This window comes from Rhinolophus hipposideros (assembly GCF_964194185.1).
Source record: "Rhinolophus hipposideros genome assembly, chromosome: 12".
NCBI lineage: Eukaryota > Metazoa > Chordata > Mammalia > Chiroptera > Rhinolophidae > Rhinolophus > Rhinolophus hipposideros.
In genome coordinates, this window is record NC_138058.1 from 51187581 (window position 1) to 51203150 (window position 15570).

Sequence of the window (15570 nt, forward strand, 5' to 3'; positions counted from 1 at the left end):
AGTAACTACTCCACAAATTACCAAGGCCCTCAAAGTAAAATGGATAGAATTCATTGTTCTCAACCAAAGTTATCAAGGGCCTTTACTGAATTTGGGCATTACATTACAAACTCTTCCTTTTGCTTGTTTTCATTTTTAAATGAAAGATTTATTGAAGCCAACCACACATATATGCTACATTTGGTAGAATGCAGAAATTAGTACAGTAATCAGATTGAGGAGATTCTATAATCTCAGCCACCACAAAGGAGACCAAGCCCAATCAATAGTCAACAACTCAGATCAGTCCAATTGAGTCCCCAGTCCAGGGTGCATTCTTCCTTTATCTTGGTTAAGCCAGTTGGGTAATCCATTCCAGCTCTGCACCTTCTCCAGTTTGTTCATGTCAGAAGTCCCTGGAGGGAGGAGGCTTTCTGGAAATAACCTCTGATACACTAGGCTAGGGCCCTTTGGCTAGCTTAAACTCTGAGCTAGAATGGGTAAAACTAACCCAGTGACTAAGAACCAGTATCAAAAGACCTCATGCAGTATGTATGAAAGTGGTGTTAGACATGTTCTCTTTGTCCAAAGCTCCTATACACCTGAACAAGTTCTCCATATGCGCAGGCAGAGTCGGGCATCCTTCCACTATCTACAGGAGCAGTACACGTTCTCTCACCATCACTGGTATGCTCTGAGTTCTCATTGTTATTAGACAGGTGAATTATGACTCTATCATTTACTGAGTTAATTGGGCGGAATTCAAACATCCCTTTACATTATTCAAGGAAAGAAGCTGGATCCACGAAACGACTAAAATCCTAATGTCTGGAAATCTGATGACTGACTAGACTTCTTTACTCTTCAGCCTGATATTTGGTATCACAGATGAAGCCATAGCTGCCCAGCATGCTGTCTACCTCTGGTCCACAAGAAGCACTTTTCTAACTACATCCCAGGGCACAAAAGAAAATTTCTCTCTCAAGCCCAGTACATCTGGGTACTCAGCAGGTAAGATGATATCTGGGTGGGGTGAAAGTCTTCTTCCTTTTTTGCAGAAGCCCCCAGGGAACTCTCCCTTGAAAGCCACCACATCCCACCCTAAAACTCCAGGCCTTCCCTCAACTCTCAGAACTCCCATCTACCTCCCGTTCAAATCATCCCTGATTATGCAGTTGTGTCCAAAAGGTTAGGAAGATGTATTTTTGACCATTTCATTCTTTCCCCATATGGTCTGTTATCCAGAAGACTAGAAATGCCTATAGTTTTGAGGGTGGGAAGTAGGAAGCAAGATTTGAATCTGACTGATGTTTCTTCTGAATTGTTCCCCCACATGGCAGTTTCTCATCAGAAAGTCATTAGTCAAACCTTAACATCTTTACCTCACATTTCCCCTCTTAGCTACATCTGATCGCTCCAAAACCCAACATGTTATACTTTGATGGTTCCAACATGCAACTGTTTATAGTGTTTACCTGGAAATGGGAAAGCTTTGATGTCACCACCAGCCCCAAGGACCACAGAAATCTTCACCAGTTGCGTTCCCATTTCTGAAACAAATGCCAAAATCGCCCTGTCTAGTTTTCAAAATCCACAAACTCAGCTTAGTTTTTTTCTTTTTTAACTGCTCTTCTCATAAACCACCTTCAATATGTCTCCAGGTGTATGAATTTTTGTGTTTGATATGAACTATTAATTAATGGCTAACTTGCTAATCCTTTTCAAAATCCAGCATCCACGATAGCCATGACTAAAAGCTCCTTTTCATCCTTTAAAAGATCATTTTAACTGACCTCTTTATAATGCTTACATAGTATATGGCCATTTCCACACTGGGATTCTTCCAAAGGTGTGGCTGTTAGGCTTTGAAGTAATGTATACCTAAGTTACTAGGAAATCACCTGCAGAATCTAGGAAAAAGGGCCAAATTATTTGCTGTTACTTACTCCCTTTCTCTATAGAAATGGCTTTTGAGCTCCCAGGGCAATTGTGGCTAACTGCGGGGCAGCTCTGAGCAGACCCTAAAGGGACAGGAGGCAAACACTTGCTGGTTAAGGGTAGAGTGCTGCCAGTACATTCTGACACAGTCATCCAAGTGTTTGATGGAAAGAGAACAGACTTGTTACTAACTTTCCTTCCAATCAATTAACAGAGACAGAGAAAGAAAACAAGTTGGGTAGGTCACACAAATATAGTTTTGCTACAAATAAGCCTTGAAAGTTTGTTTGGAGCCGGGGAAGGGATGAGGAGTGGAATCCAGTGCCACAGAACCATCTGACCTAAGAAGGGCTGGTTTTCTGATTGGAAAGAGTGTCTACCTTGAATGCGTTAGGAGACATGCGCCTGGAGAAGTAAGGAAACAGGGGAACCGTCATCCTGTTGGCCAAATCAGTTGGCCCTAGTAAACTACAGGGTGACCAAGGAGCATTCATTTGCTATATATATATCTGTTGGGTGCTGACTATGTTCTACCTTGCAGCTAGGTTACCCTTATATTTGAACTATAAACTCCTAAGGGGCTAGAACTATTTCATTTACTTGTTTTGTGCTAGACAGAACCTAGTACACTGAAGACCCTTAACTTAGTGATTGATTTCAAATGACCTATTGAGAAACATTTGTAATTAGGACTGAGTAATCTACCATCAACCATCTCCTTCAATTTTAAAGTTGTATTTGGAAATGAAATGGAAAATGAGAGAGGAGCCCAAAGTGAATAAGAATGGGGGAAGGACTTGAGATAGGCTTTCAGATGTAAAGAAGAAGGTGAGGATAAAATCATCAATTGATTCTTTAGTAGGCCTACTTTCAATTACATGGTCTGTTCCATAGCCAAGGCTGGGCATATGGAAAAACAGCTGATAAGACACCAAAAGAAGAGGATTCACTGACATTCAATGATATGGGGCCCTGTCGAAGTGCTCTCTCTGTGTGTGATGAAGAAAATAGAGACATTTTGATGTGACTGGTGGAGGGAAGGAGACACTCTGCAGCAGGTAAATTACAAAGTGCTGAAGAGGAAGAGAATGGGTGAGGAAGCAGAATTCATCATTCAGAAGCCATATGCCTTATCTTCCACTCCCCCCATATTTGAGGATAAAAAGGGAGCATTTACATTCCCTACCCCTAAACTGTCTTACATAATCCTCTTCCCCTATGTCGCACTCCCAACCAAGAATACTTATTAAGCTAAGAGTAAGATTTATATATAAAGATGAAGTAGCATTTGCCTCGGATTTTAGGATAGTCTACTTTTAAGTCTTTGACAGCCTCCATATAGATCCTTCTAGAGTGCAATTTGCCTTCCGTCCTGCTCAAAGGCAGGGGGATAAGGATTCAGTCCAGCACCACATTACATCTGTTCCTGGCTTCTAGGAATCCTCATTTAAAAATGTTAAAGTCACTTAACATTTTCAAACTTTAAGATATGTAGTCTTTATTCTGATCAATTCTGGACAGCTTTCAGAGACACTTGACCTGGGATCTAGCCAGGACAAATGTGCCTGAGATAGAAACAATCAGAGCATCGTCCTTTCCCCCAAATATCTAAGGCATTTTTTCAGGAATTTTTTTTCTTTTTTTTTTAGTGATGTCAACTTGACTCTCTCTTTTGACTCCTTGTGGGTATGAGCATTCGGCCCTCCCAGCCTCAGAGGGAAGAGAACCCTTTCTCAGGTTTTCTGCTGCATCTGGCTCCATGCCTAGCTTCATCCCGAAGCAGCATTCTGGGTGTGTGGGGCCGCCAGCCAAACAAGCCCCTATGGATACAAAAAGTGTGTCAGTGTAGACAGTAATGAGCCTCCAGAGGGCTGTGGGGTAGGCAGTGAGCCCCAGATGTGACACAGGGTCCATTTTGGACCTCTGAGGCCAGGTTTGGGCATGGTCCCAGCACCCAGGATTAACCACTTTTAAAGTCACAGGGCTTGCTGCCAGTCTGAGCTCCCAACAACATGGAAGGAAAATGAGCTGAACATCTTTCTGGTTCCTCCCTGTACCTGTCCACATGCCTGACTTCAGAGTCCTCTGTAACGGCCCCTACATAACAGCTGGGACTATGTCTCACAGAGTATGTGCATGTAAGAAAGAATGCCTAATTCATGAGAAGAAAGTGTGTTCTCATCTGAGTTAAGAGCCGCTGACTTGTGTGTGCTATGCTGGGGCCTCCCTGCCCTTTCTCTCTACCTTAGCATACAAGAGAAAACTTTCCATGGTTTTTGGAGGAAAATTCTCAGCAAAATACTCAAGCTGCTTCATGAGCCTATGCCAAGTCCCCAAAGTGCCCCGCGTGGTACCCTGCACATAAAGCGATAAGCAAGCATCACCTGATGGTGTTGACAGTCCTGCACCAGGTGTAAATGGCCAGAAAAGCCTGCAGAGGGAGCAGCCATCCGTGTGGCTGTCCACGTAACATTTCACGTTTTAAATTACATGATTGATACAGGAGGGACTGAACTCTGAGAAAGGAGAAGAGGACTAAGGGGATCCATTTGGCCCTCTAAGAAGAATCCCAAAAAGCTGCAAGAGGACTGGAAGCAAGTAACCAACATGAATTGGGAGAGTCCACACAGCATGTCCTCAGCATTGTACCAAGAGCTGTGCGGGGCTATAGAATGATAAAATCTGATCTTCCACACGGTAAGTCTTTACAATTATAGGTCCCGAGGCCACATTAATTTCTTGTTTCAGATGTTAGGAAGCTGTGATTACTCAGATTGATCTACAACAAAATCAAACCACAGGTAAAGCAAATCTCAGCACTAGAAAGGACTCAAGTAATTATCTGGGGCCATCTCTCACCCAGTGTGGAGTCCCCGTCATAGCATTCCTGCCAGGGTCATCCCTGCAGCTTCTACTAAAGAGAACTCACTCCCTCATGAGGCAGCCAAAAATCCAGTTTCCATTTTTAGAAAGTTCTTCCTCGTACCCATTGCTCCTAGTTCTGTCCTCTGGATACAGAGAGGACAAGTCTACTCCTCTGCCTCAGGTAACTGGCAGAGCATTGTCTTACTTCTCTCTGAAAAGTGGGAACTTGTAAAGAAACCAGTAGTGGATCCATGGCTCACTGCTCTCCAACAGACAGTACCCAGTCATTATAAATAGCAGTGGGCAAAAAGTGGCTGTTTTGGGGGGGGATACTGTGGATTTTTTAAAAAAAGGCTCAAGCAGTGACCTTAGGAATTTGGAGTCCTTAGAAGAATTTTAGGAACCTAAGTCTCAAGGTCAGACTAGAAAGTTGTCTGCTTCAAGGTCTCTCCACCCCTGCCAAACTTGACAGAGGTAGGCACTGGGCCAGGAAAGGTCTAAGTCTGCGATCCTAGAGAGAGGGATAAAATTCTTATCTCCTCACCCTAAATAAAGGGGGTCTCGCAATAGTTATGCATGCATGGGGCTACCTTAGCAAAACTGAAAGGGACTTCATAGAATAGGGTTATGTCTGAGTGTAGTAATGTTGCTGTTCCTTCCTCTTTCCCCGTCCAACAATCAGAGACCCACTAATCTCAGTACCACCCTCCCAATGTGAGAAGAATTAGACAAACCATCCAAAAAAAGTCTTCCCTCAAAGCCTGCCCCCAATTCTTCCATCAAGATCATTATCTAAATCAGCCAGGAGCCTCTGCCCTCAAGGAGGAAGTGGTTTCCCTGTGCTTCCTCACTTATTAGCAACTCTCCGAAGGCAGCAACAGTGTGTTTGCTTAATTTTTCCATCCACTAAAATATGAAGACTTACTGCAAGACTCTCCTCTAGCAAGCAAAACTAAGTAGGAGGGGAAATCTCTCTCCGGAAGAAGGAAGTAGGCCTGAGGATCAGTGGACACGGAGAGAGCAGTCTCTCAGGCAGGCAGTGGCTAGACTGCAGAATCCCTCTGGGGTCAAACGCTAATGCTCAGCTCTCTGTTCCTTGCATTTCATGCTGGAGTTAGTTAGGCCACTGTCTCCCAGTCTGTAAGACAGTGCTGGTAAGAGCTGGCCAAAATGCCTGGTGCATGATTTCATACAAGGGCTTAGGATCTTAGAAGGACCACAGAAGGGAAATGTCTTGTTTTTGCCTCCTATGGAGTATGGAAACTCCATTAAAGTGATTTTTAAACTACAGCCCAAGCCAACCCATTCAATCATTTCTGCTAGGGAAGACTCTAGCAGAAGTCCCAATAAATATGTACTAACATCCACGATAAGGATAACTGAAGGCGGAAGTGCTGAGATGCCTTAGAAAACTTCCCACATGTGGAGAGATTCTGATGGACCACCCATTTTCCCCAATCCCAACAGTGGATCCCACTCCTCCCAGTCTAAAAGGAATTTGATTGTCACCAGCTCATTTCCCAGGGGACCTCCTCTGCTCACTCCTCTCAGGACACATGACTTTGAGAACAAGGAAGTAGGGCAAAAAGATAGCAGATTTGCTGTTACTCTAGGAGATTACAGAGAGACACATCTTCACCTGGCAGGAATCGTGGCTACTGGGTGCAGGAACTGAGCTTGAAGCAGTTGTGTGAAACCAGGCTACTTGACACTTATTACTGTTAAAACCTCAAGACTTAGCTCAAAGGGAAATGAGTTATAATGCTGTCTTGTCTAAGGGCTACTCACTTCTTTTTAAAGAGCTTGCGGAAGGAGCTGCGAAAGCCCCCTTTCTGGTCTTGCCTGGGGTTTTGATCGCTGAAAGATGTTTGTTCACTTTCTCTTTCTTCCTTTGGACAGAATCTGGTGGTGTCTTCTAAATGCATCTCCTGAAAACACACAAAAAAAAGGGTGTTTTTTCACTCTTTTCCAGAGTTAATATCTATCCTAACTGTGGGACAATATTTTTTTTAACTGTCACTTTCCTCTCCCATCCCCAAAGACTAATAGTGGATATCCTATTCCAACTAAAGCAAACTAGGCTAATTAAGAAATCAATAGTTGAAAAGAGATAATTGTTTTGCTGAGTGTAGAAGTATTTTCTATGTATCAAGGCAAACAGTCTAGAGTGGAATTATGATATCACAAGAGTTAAAGAGCGGGAAATAAAAGAAATTGGCAAATGTTTAAAGAGTATAGAGATTAACTTCTTATTCTGGAATGAATACTGTTTTGCTGGAAAACCATTAGTAGTCCTCTCATATCTCTTGATATGTTTCTCTTTCTACAAAATAAGAAAGTTCCTTGATTGTAATAGTAGTTTTAAACTCACGTTCCTAACTCTACATTTTAGATATAAATAAGGGAGGGAATTTTTGAGAGGTCATATCTGTTCAGAAGTAAATGTCAACTAATATTTCCAATTTACAGATATGCCTTTAATCTAGTTTTTATAATTCTTAATCCATGGTATTTGGAGTATAAAGTAAAAATAAATAAGAAATAAGACTCTACCTTTTGTGAACTCTCTAGTTTCTTTTTAAATGAGAGATGTACTAAATAAAATAGATATGCATATATGATTATATTCCATCTGAACAAAATATTTACTTTCAGGTGACTGAAATTTAAAAATAACCAAAAATAGATGTTTAATTTTGAATGAAACGAGTCAAAGCAAAAACTGCCCTGAAAGTTTCATGAATTGGATGATGACTGCTTGCTGATGGATTTTTTTTTAGGAAACATGTGTGTTTGAGACCTTAACTTGAGGTTGTAATAACAGATCTAGAGATTCCCTGAGATTCTGAGATTCTACTAAGATTCATAACGAAACAATGGAGATCAAAGTGTGGTCCTGGGGCTACAGGATCAACTGGGGCCTCTATTTAAAATGTAGATTCCTGAGCCCAAACCCAGACTTTCTGAACCAGAATCTCTGAGTTAGGCCTAGGCAATCCTTATGCACACTTAGATTTTGAAAACCAGTCATTTAAGGTATGCTTCTGCCAACCTGCACTTAATGTTTATATGAATCATCTGGGAATCTTGCTAAAAATGCAGATTCTGATTCAGTGGGTCTGGGGTGGAGCCCCAATTCTGCATTTATAACAAGCTCACAAGTAATACATTCACTCCTAGCCCAAGGACCACATTTTGAGAAGTGGGCTTTTAGGGTCTATTTAGAAACTTTCCGTGGAATCATGACGTTGGCAATATCTTGCATTCTTATAGCATTCCATACTTTACAAAGCATATTCACTAACTTTATCTTATTTGGCTTGATCCTTACAACAACCTTGTGAAATAGGTAAGGTATGTATTGTGTTATTTTTACTGATAAGAAAAACTGGAGGCACAGAGAAGCCAAGTTAATTGTCCAAAAGCACACAGCTATTTGGCAGCAGAATCAGACTAGAACCTAGATCTCCTGACACCTGGTCAGGTGCTGTTTGCAATAAAGCATACTGTCTTCTTTCCTAGAGACAGAACACTAAAGGATAGGGTTTGACCTCTTTAAATGGCCCAAGACTTGCAGATACCAAGGTTAGACATCAAAATACTAAGCATTGACATGGAGGCCAAAAGTGTTTGTGAATCAGTGCTTAACTATTTTGTGTTGTCCCTGTTCCACTGGAGTCTGTAAGGTAATGTGACACCCTTTTCCAGTTAAAAGGAAAACAATAGGAAATGAACTTCGTTTTGCAATGAACTTTGCAGGTTGTCCACTGTGAGACAGGGCAACTTGCCTCTTCCACTAGCTACAAAGCTGATGCAGGTTGGAGAGTAGAGTAAGCTGGCACATAGTGTTGGGTATTTTGAACATTTAGAAAGGAGGTGTGCCTAACAGGCAGAGGAAGAAACAGGTGTGCAGTGCTTTGACAGTGAAGAGGAACGGTAAGGTACTACGGCTTCGGCAGGAAGCCAGAGAACATCTTTCACTGGGTGTGGGGATGCTGGTGTAAGCAGATCTCAGAAGAGTCCAAGTCTTTTCTATAATATCTCTTTGCCGTGGTACATCTAAGCATGACATGCTCTTGTGTCTTGGAGCTAACTGCAGAACGGGTGCTAACATTCGCCTTCGAGGGCAACTGAGGTCGGTACCAGCCTTCACCCCCCCCCCCCCCCCCCCCGTATCTGCCATAACAGGCCGGCGGGCATCACCCAGCCGGGCCGCTCCCACTCTCTATCAAGCCCGCTTTCCCTCAACCCTCGGTGAGCTCAGGCTGTTCCCTGGAGATCTAGGCCCGGGGCTGCCAGCGCTGTGGGTTTGGGTTCGGTTTTACTTTACCCTCCTTACTTCCAAATAGGTCTGCTTTTCGCTTTGGGACCTCTGTTGGGGGAAGTAGGTCCTGGACGCGCCTCGCACAGCGGCAGCCGCGCCGTGCGGCTGAGCGGCGCGCTCGGCCTTGAGCGGCGCGCGGCCGCCGCTGCTGCTGCGCGTGCTGTAGAGGCGCGGGGCCACGCCCTCGGGCGGCGGCGCACGTGGGAACTCCTTGAGCGAGCGGCTCAGCGGTTTGGCCTTGCCGTGCGCCTGCGCCGCCGCCTCCAGCTTGTAGGCGCCGCTGCTGCTCGCCGGCGACGTGGCGCTCTTGGGCAGCGGCTGCAGCGGGTGCTCGGGCCGCTCTGCCTCCATGGCGAAGCTGACGGGCCGCAGGAAGCAGATGTCCAGGCTGGACTCGGAAGAGGCGGGCGAGCAGTTCTCGAAGAGGGCCGGGGCCTGGAAAGACTCCTCGTCGTAGGGCGCGGGCAGCGCGAAGATCTCGCCGCCATATTCAAACTCCTCGTAGGCCGCGGGCACGAAGCCGCGGGCCTCGGTCAGGAGCTCGGCCGGCGCGCGCAGGGAGCGCTCCACGTTGCCCAGGGGCTCGGCCGGCGAGGGCTCGAAGTCCATCTCCGGGATGGCCTGCAGGGGCCCGGAGAGCGCTTTCACGTCTTGCTCGGCCGCACAGAACTGCACCGGTGTCAGGAGGCTGTCGGGCCTCTCGTGCTTTCTGCCCTCCAGCTCCCATTCACTGGGCTTTCCGGGCTGCATGCTCTCCATCAAGCTTTGCTGTTGTTGGCTTTTCTTCATTGGGGGCATCAAATGTCTTTAAAGGAGAAACAGAATACAAAAGAGGTGTGCTTACAGTTTTTAGTGCGGGGCCCCTCACCGAGCGGCGCAAGGCCAGGAGCAACACACTTCGAGCCCGATACTGCTGAGCCGCAACACTGCCAGTGCCTCTCCCCTCTGCCCCTCCCAGGCACCGGCGTGTGTTACCTACCAAGCTCCACAGGCCTCTCCGATTAAGGAGTTCCCACGAGCCCTGGTCCCCCAAGTGGGAGAATGAAAATGGCCGTCCGTAAAGTGGAAGCCGGAAGCATCCGTCTGAGCACGGAGGCACTGTGTAGAGATGGCTGGTGGGCCAAGGACGGTCATCGCTCCCCAGTCCAAGCTCTGACCCGCCCCATCAAGTGTCAGGGCCCCAAGGTACCTCTTGTCTCGCTTCTCTCCCTTTCTTGCACTAGCAGAGTCATACAAAACAATGGAAACAACTTTTTTCCGACACATGGATCTTAGCACTTAAGAACAATTAAATTCCTAGAGGAAGTAAATGTGGTACGATCTGTTTAACTGTTGAATCTGGATGATGGCATATTGGGTTCACTGTAAACTTCAATGTATACATTTGAAATTTTCATAATAAAAAAACTAAAAAGGTCCTTGTGGCTATAAAGCATGCTGTATAAGTTGTCTCACACTTCACCCACAAAAACATTACCAAAATGAAAAGGCTGTCACTCTAAATATGCCAGTTTCGTGGAGCTGTTTTTGTTGTTGTTTAATCATGGACAACTGATAATTTATAGGCTATTAGCATACTCATCGGATTGAATGTGATTTGCCAATTCTGGAATTTAATTGCCAGACAGATATGAGCAGACTACTATACACTGACCCAAAATGGTTAATCTGCTAGTTTATTTATTCATATTTAATTCTACCACACAAAATGCATAAAGAATACAGATTTAAATGCTAACACTGAATATCTTTCTCTGGTGATTTTAAGATGAAAATTAGGTCTTAAACTTACAGAGGTGAAAAGAAATAGTAAATGGAATATTGATCTGACTCAAATTCACTTTTAACTTGGAAGATTGTTTTGGGTTTTTTCTAGCTGTTTTTCCAACACAGATTGCAATGGCAGCCATCCCGTTCAGTCTGGGTATAATCTCTAGAGATTTCAGTTTGAGGTTTTATTTCTTGCACTTCAAAGAAGATAGTTTTATCATCTTAAGAGCTAAAGTGATCCACAGAGTAAATATCTATTTCCTGTCTATCTCTCCCACTCTCCACCCAGGAAAGGTATTTTTTTCTGTGTGGAGTTCTCTGCCTACAGGACTTTTAGGATTTTCTCTATAGGAAAAAAATGATTCTTGGCTCTACTTATAGAAAAGTTAATGTCTCATAGGTTTTAAAATGATTATGGAATTTCTCCCTCCTGTCTCCACATTTCCACTTCCATCTCTCACTGATAAATGATCTCAATTTTAAGAGATGAGGGCAGAAAGAGGAAACAACTTATTTTGCATTATTGATCAGTTGCTCCTTCCAATGATTGTAATTCCAACAAGTGCCTTCCAAGGCATTCTAAAAACTGCAGTGATTAAAAACAAGTAATCTCAATGGCCTACCTCTTACTTCAGTGTAATTATAGGAAAGAAAAGTAGCTTCTTGTATGACTTGTAAGTTTTCTTAAGAGAGAATTGTCTATATTTGGTAAAGTGGGGATTTGGAATTTTGAATTTGGGTTTCCCTTATCCTTCTGGAAGTCCTGGTTTCAAAAGTAGCCAAGCTGACTATCCTTATCCTTTAGACGTAAAATGAATTCCAGATATGTAAAGGGTCTAATCCTTACCCTAAAGGTCATCAAGAAGTTTGCTGAGTGAGAATTCAGCTTAGTGTGCTAGAGGGTTGTATGGAGAGACTTTAAAAGGCTGTCAAATCCATCTACTGCCCAGAACAACTTTCAGAGAAGCTGTCGTAAGTGAAGGACAGAGCTTGTGAAGTTCCTTTCTGAGGAAGCTTAAGGAGAATTGGAAAGGGCTAAACAACATTCTCTCTGGATTACCTCAGACCTGTTTCTTATCCTCAGAGCCCAGACTTCCACTGACCACTGACTGGGATTCCTCTTTTCTCCACTATATCTTTTTGAGCCCTTCTGAGGGGCTGTAAGAGGCTTTCCTGTCTTCTTATGGTACTCTCTTCCACTCTATTATTGTTCAAAACCAAAGAGACTCATGCTAAAGGTGGAGGGTGGTTATGTTTGGTAAGTTGTTGGAAGTAATCGCCAGCCTCTAGGCCTGCCTCTTAACATCAGTGTCTTCCTCTGGAATCCAAACATTGGCCCCCGCTGCTTGCCTGCCACGTAAAGGTCTTATGTGGTAAGAGGGAGGGATGAGTCCTGTTGGTGATATTCCTAATTCAGATTGGACTGCTTGCCCACACAGACTGCCTGGGACCCAAGGGCATTAACCTTTCCATAGCAACAGGTGCTTACGTGACAGCAGGGCCAGAACTTGGAGCAGAAGGGTAGGGTTGCAGCATCTCTTCTGAGTGGATTCCACTATCACGAACAGCCTCAGAGCCTGAAGTGGGAGAAGCATCTTGCCCAGCATTTGCACACTGGGAAGCCAGCCCTTTGTACAGCTTTGCCATGGATGACCTAACAGAATGGAAGTAATTGTCAGACCATACAGTGGGAAATTGGCTCTTCGAACACACAGATTATGCTAAGAAACATAGGGAGACAACGTTTCTCAGATGAAGCTCAGCTTGACATTTGTTTCTCTCTCTCTCTCTCTCTCTCTCTCTCTCTCTCTCTCTCTCTCTCTCTCTCTCTCTCTCTCTCTCTGTCTCTCTTTCCAGGACTCTCTACAAACCAGGTTGCTTATATAATAGGGTGTAAGCTGGATACTGGGCAGGAGTAAAAATGTTGATTAACTGGCTGAATTGAATTTGGGGGCAAAGGGGTGGTATTTGGGATGTCCTCCATTAGTGGAGCCCTGGGTTGGTAGATAGCCCCTTTTTCTGGTCTGAAGTACCCACAGAAATGATTTCGGTTTTCCTCATTGGGATGAGATGAGGTTGAAGGAAATTCAGGTCATTAGCTCTGCTATTGGTTGCTTCTATTCTCTCTGAAGCCCAGATTCTCTCTAATCAGCCCTTCCTGTTTGTTCTTAGCATGAAATCTGTGCAGCCACCACCCTCTCCCTTATTTGTTTTATTTTTATCCATAGCACTTATCACTAACTTATTAACTGGCCTTAGATACTAAGCTCCATGTGGTAATGATTTTTTTATTGTTTATTACAGTATATTCAGTGCATAGAACAGTGCCTGATACACAATAAGTACTCAATAAATATTTGTTGAATTAGTGAAATAAACCACATTCGGGCCTTTAGACTGCATTTTTAAGCCTAGCAAGTTTAGGGAAACAACTGTTTTTGAGGTAGTTAGCAATATGAACTAAGAGGGAGGCTGTATAAGCATTAGAGTGAAAGTACTTATTTTTATAAAGTAATTTCCACTAGGTAGTAGGTGCCTCCCTCCTGTAGCCAATGGCCACCTCTCTTCCCTTTCTTCCTCTCTTACCTTCTGCAACTGCATGTCAGCTGCTTAACATATTATGTAGTTACTTGTGACAGATACCCACATTGACTGTATCCCTGTTTTCAGAAACCTTTGATCAACCCTCTAGACTGCACCATCAGAACCTTACTTCTTGAGCTTTTTCCGTTTCTGGATAAGCAAATCCTCATTGCATTGAAACAGCAATGTGTAGTGTGAGATAAATACTCGAAGGCGCTGAACACACACCAGAAGTAGGTAATAGTCGGGGTGTTCCTGCTCTGTGAACTTCAGGACATTCTGGATGAAGGAAAAAGGAAACAGCAATGCATAATGAGAGTGAAAAGTTGTTCTGTCTCTTCTGCAACTTGCCTTGATCTGTTATGAAAGTTTGGTAGCCATTTAATCAAAACAACCATACCTATGTCCAATCTAATTATAAGCTAGAAGGTCAGACTTGCTATTCTTGTTGTCCATCACACCAAGGGAAAATAATAGTTGCTATTGCTCCTGTTTGAGTTGGATAAGAACATAAGATAATTCCATGTGAAAAATTAGAAGGATCTACTATTTAGATGTCTGAGGTAATGGAGTCATTCTAACAATTACTGTTTATAAGCAATACTTATAATCCAGATAAGTTAGACCAATGGTGAAAATGTCAGGCATAAAGACAAGCTGGAAGAGGGATCAAGCCTGGCCTACTGGTCCCTCCTATTATACTGCCTACTGTACTGTAGTGGAACCTGCATGTAACTTGGATTTGGAAAAGCTAGCACTTACTGAGTGCTTCCTCGTGCCAAACATTAAGCCCTTTACATATATTTTCTCATTTAATTTTTACCACAGGCTGGTTAGATAGGTACCATTATTACCTTCATTTAACAAGGAAATTGAGGTATACAGCAAAGTTAAGTAATCTCCATTAGGTCACAAATCTAGTTAATAATAGAGCTAGGATTTGAACTCAAGTCAAATAGAACTAGGGCTCTTACCATACTGCTTACAAGACCTGTGTTTCAGGCCTATAATTTTTTCACCTACTAGGTGTGTTAACTTGGGCAAGTTACTTAACTTCTTTTACTCTCCCTTTCCTTATCTAAATAAATGCTAATAATGGCATCTATTTCTTGGGATTGTGGAAAAGATTAAATAAAAATGGTCATAATGATCCCTATTTCATGGGATTGTTGAAAGAACTAAATAAGATAACTATTGTGAGAAAATGATTTTAATATCTAAAGCCAGATACAATTGAAAGCCTTTTTAATATTGATACTGGGCTACATATACCTGAGATAAATCCCAAGCATTTTTAAGATGTTTTCACTGAATTACTTAGGAAGATCAGGTAGCAATTAAATCAGGACAAGTGGGTGGTGGTGACCTTCTCTCCCAAATCTCTTTTCTCCAAGGTGCACCAACCCCTGTGGACAATGGTGTGAAGAAGTCAGCTCATCAGCTTCTTCATGCTTCTTCTATGACATAAGACAGAAGCAATGTGTGATAGACCCTTGGGCTCAAGCCAAAAGAAAATAGGATAGCAGTTAAGTGGGCAGGTTATCTAGCTATTTCTTAGACACCAGGGTCTTGGGAGTTGGGGGTTAGAGGGTACATGTAGATGGCTGTAGAACCAAGGTGCAAGGTACTGAACAGTGCTCAAGGCCCAGCAGGAGCTGCTATAGAAATATCTTGGATAAGCAGAGTATCATGAGCCAAACATTTTTAGAGATTGAGATTTTAGCTCATACCACAAGGTGGGGATGGGGTAATCATAACAATCTAAATTATTTAAATATTTCTTAGAAATATTAATTTTTCCTCCCTTGACCTCTTGCAGTGTTTCTTGGAAGCCAAAAACAATAGTTTATCTGAAAATCACTTTGGTGGCTTGCCCAGCCATACCTACCTGCAGATGTATCAGATATTCAGGGATGCGCTGGACTATGTGAAAAAACAGCGTATAGATGTCAGATTTAATCTCTTCATCCCCCTGAATGAAAAAAAGATAAAGTCACCTGTCAGTGTCCCTCCTAGACTTCAGGCTGCAGAAGCCCAGTCTCGGTCCCACCAGAGTAGGAAGCGTTTACTCCCAGAGCATTTTCTTCCTCTAGAGTTTCACGACACATTGA

At 43.3% G+C, this 15570-nt stretch overlaps 1 protein-coding gene across 2 annotated transcripts in view; it reads right to left on the reverse strand.

Moving 5' to 3' along the window:
* Positions 1-15570, reverse strand: part of ARHGEF33 (Rho guanine nucleotide exchange factor 33) — a 43082-nt gene that overhangs the window by 2540 nt on the left and 24972 nt on the right. Inside the window, exons 11-16 of one of the 2 annotated variants that reach the window (XM_081068683.1) lie at positions 15348-15431; positions 13590-13738; positions 12366-12530; positions 9113-9911; positions 6571-6710; positions 1453-1529 (exon numbers count right to left, since the gene is read on the reverse strand). In XM_081068683.1, coding sequence (XP_080924809.1) covers positions 1478-1529; positions 6571-6710; positions 9113-9911; positions 12366-12530; positions 13590-13738; positions 15348-15431 — 1389 coding nt within the window. In that variant the 3' untranslated portion in view covers positions 1453-1477. Of the gene's footprint in view, positions 1-1452; positions 1530-6570; positions 6711-9112; positions 9912-12365; positions 12531-13589; positions 13739-15347; positions 15432-15570 lie in introns of those variants that run through there. The other variant, XM_081068682.1, reaches the window with a different exon arrangement.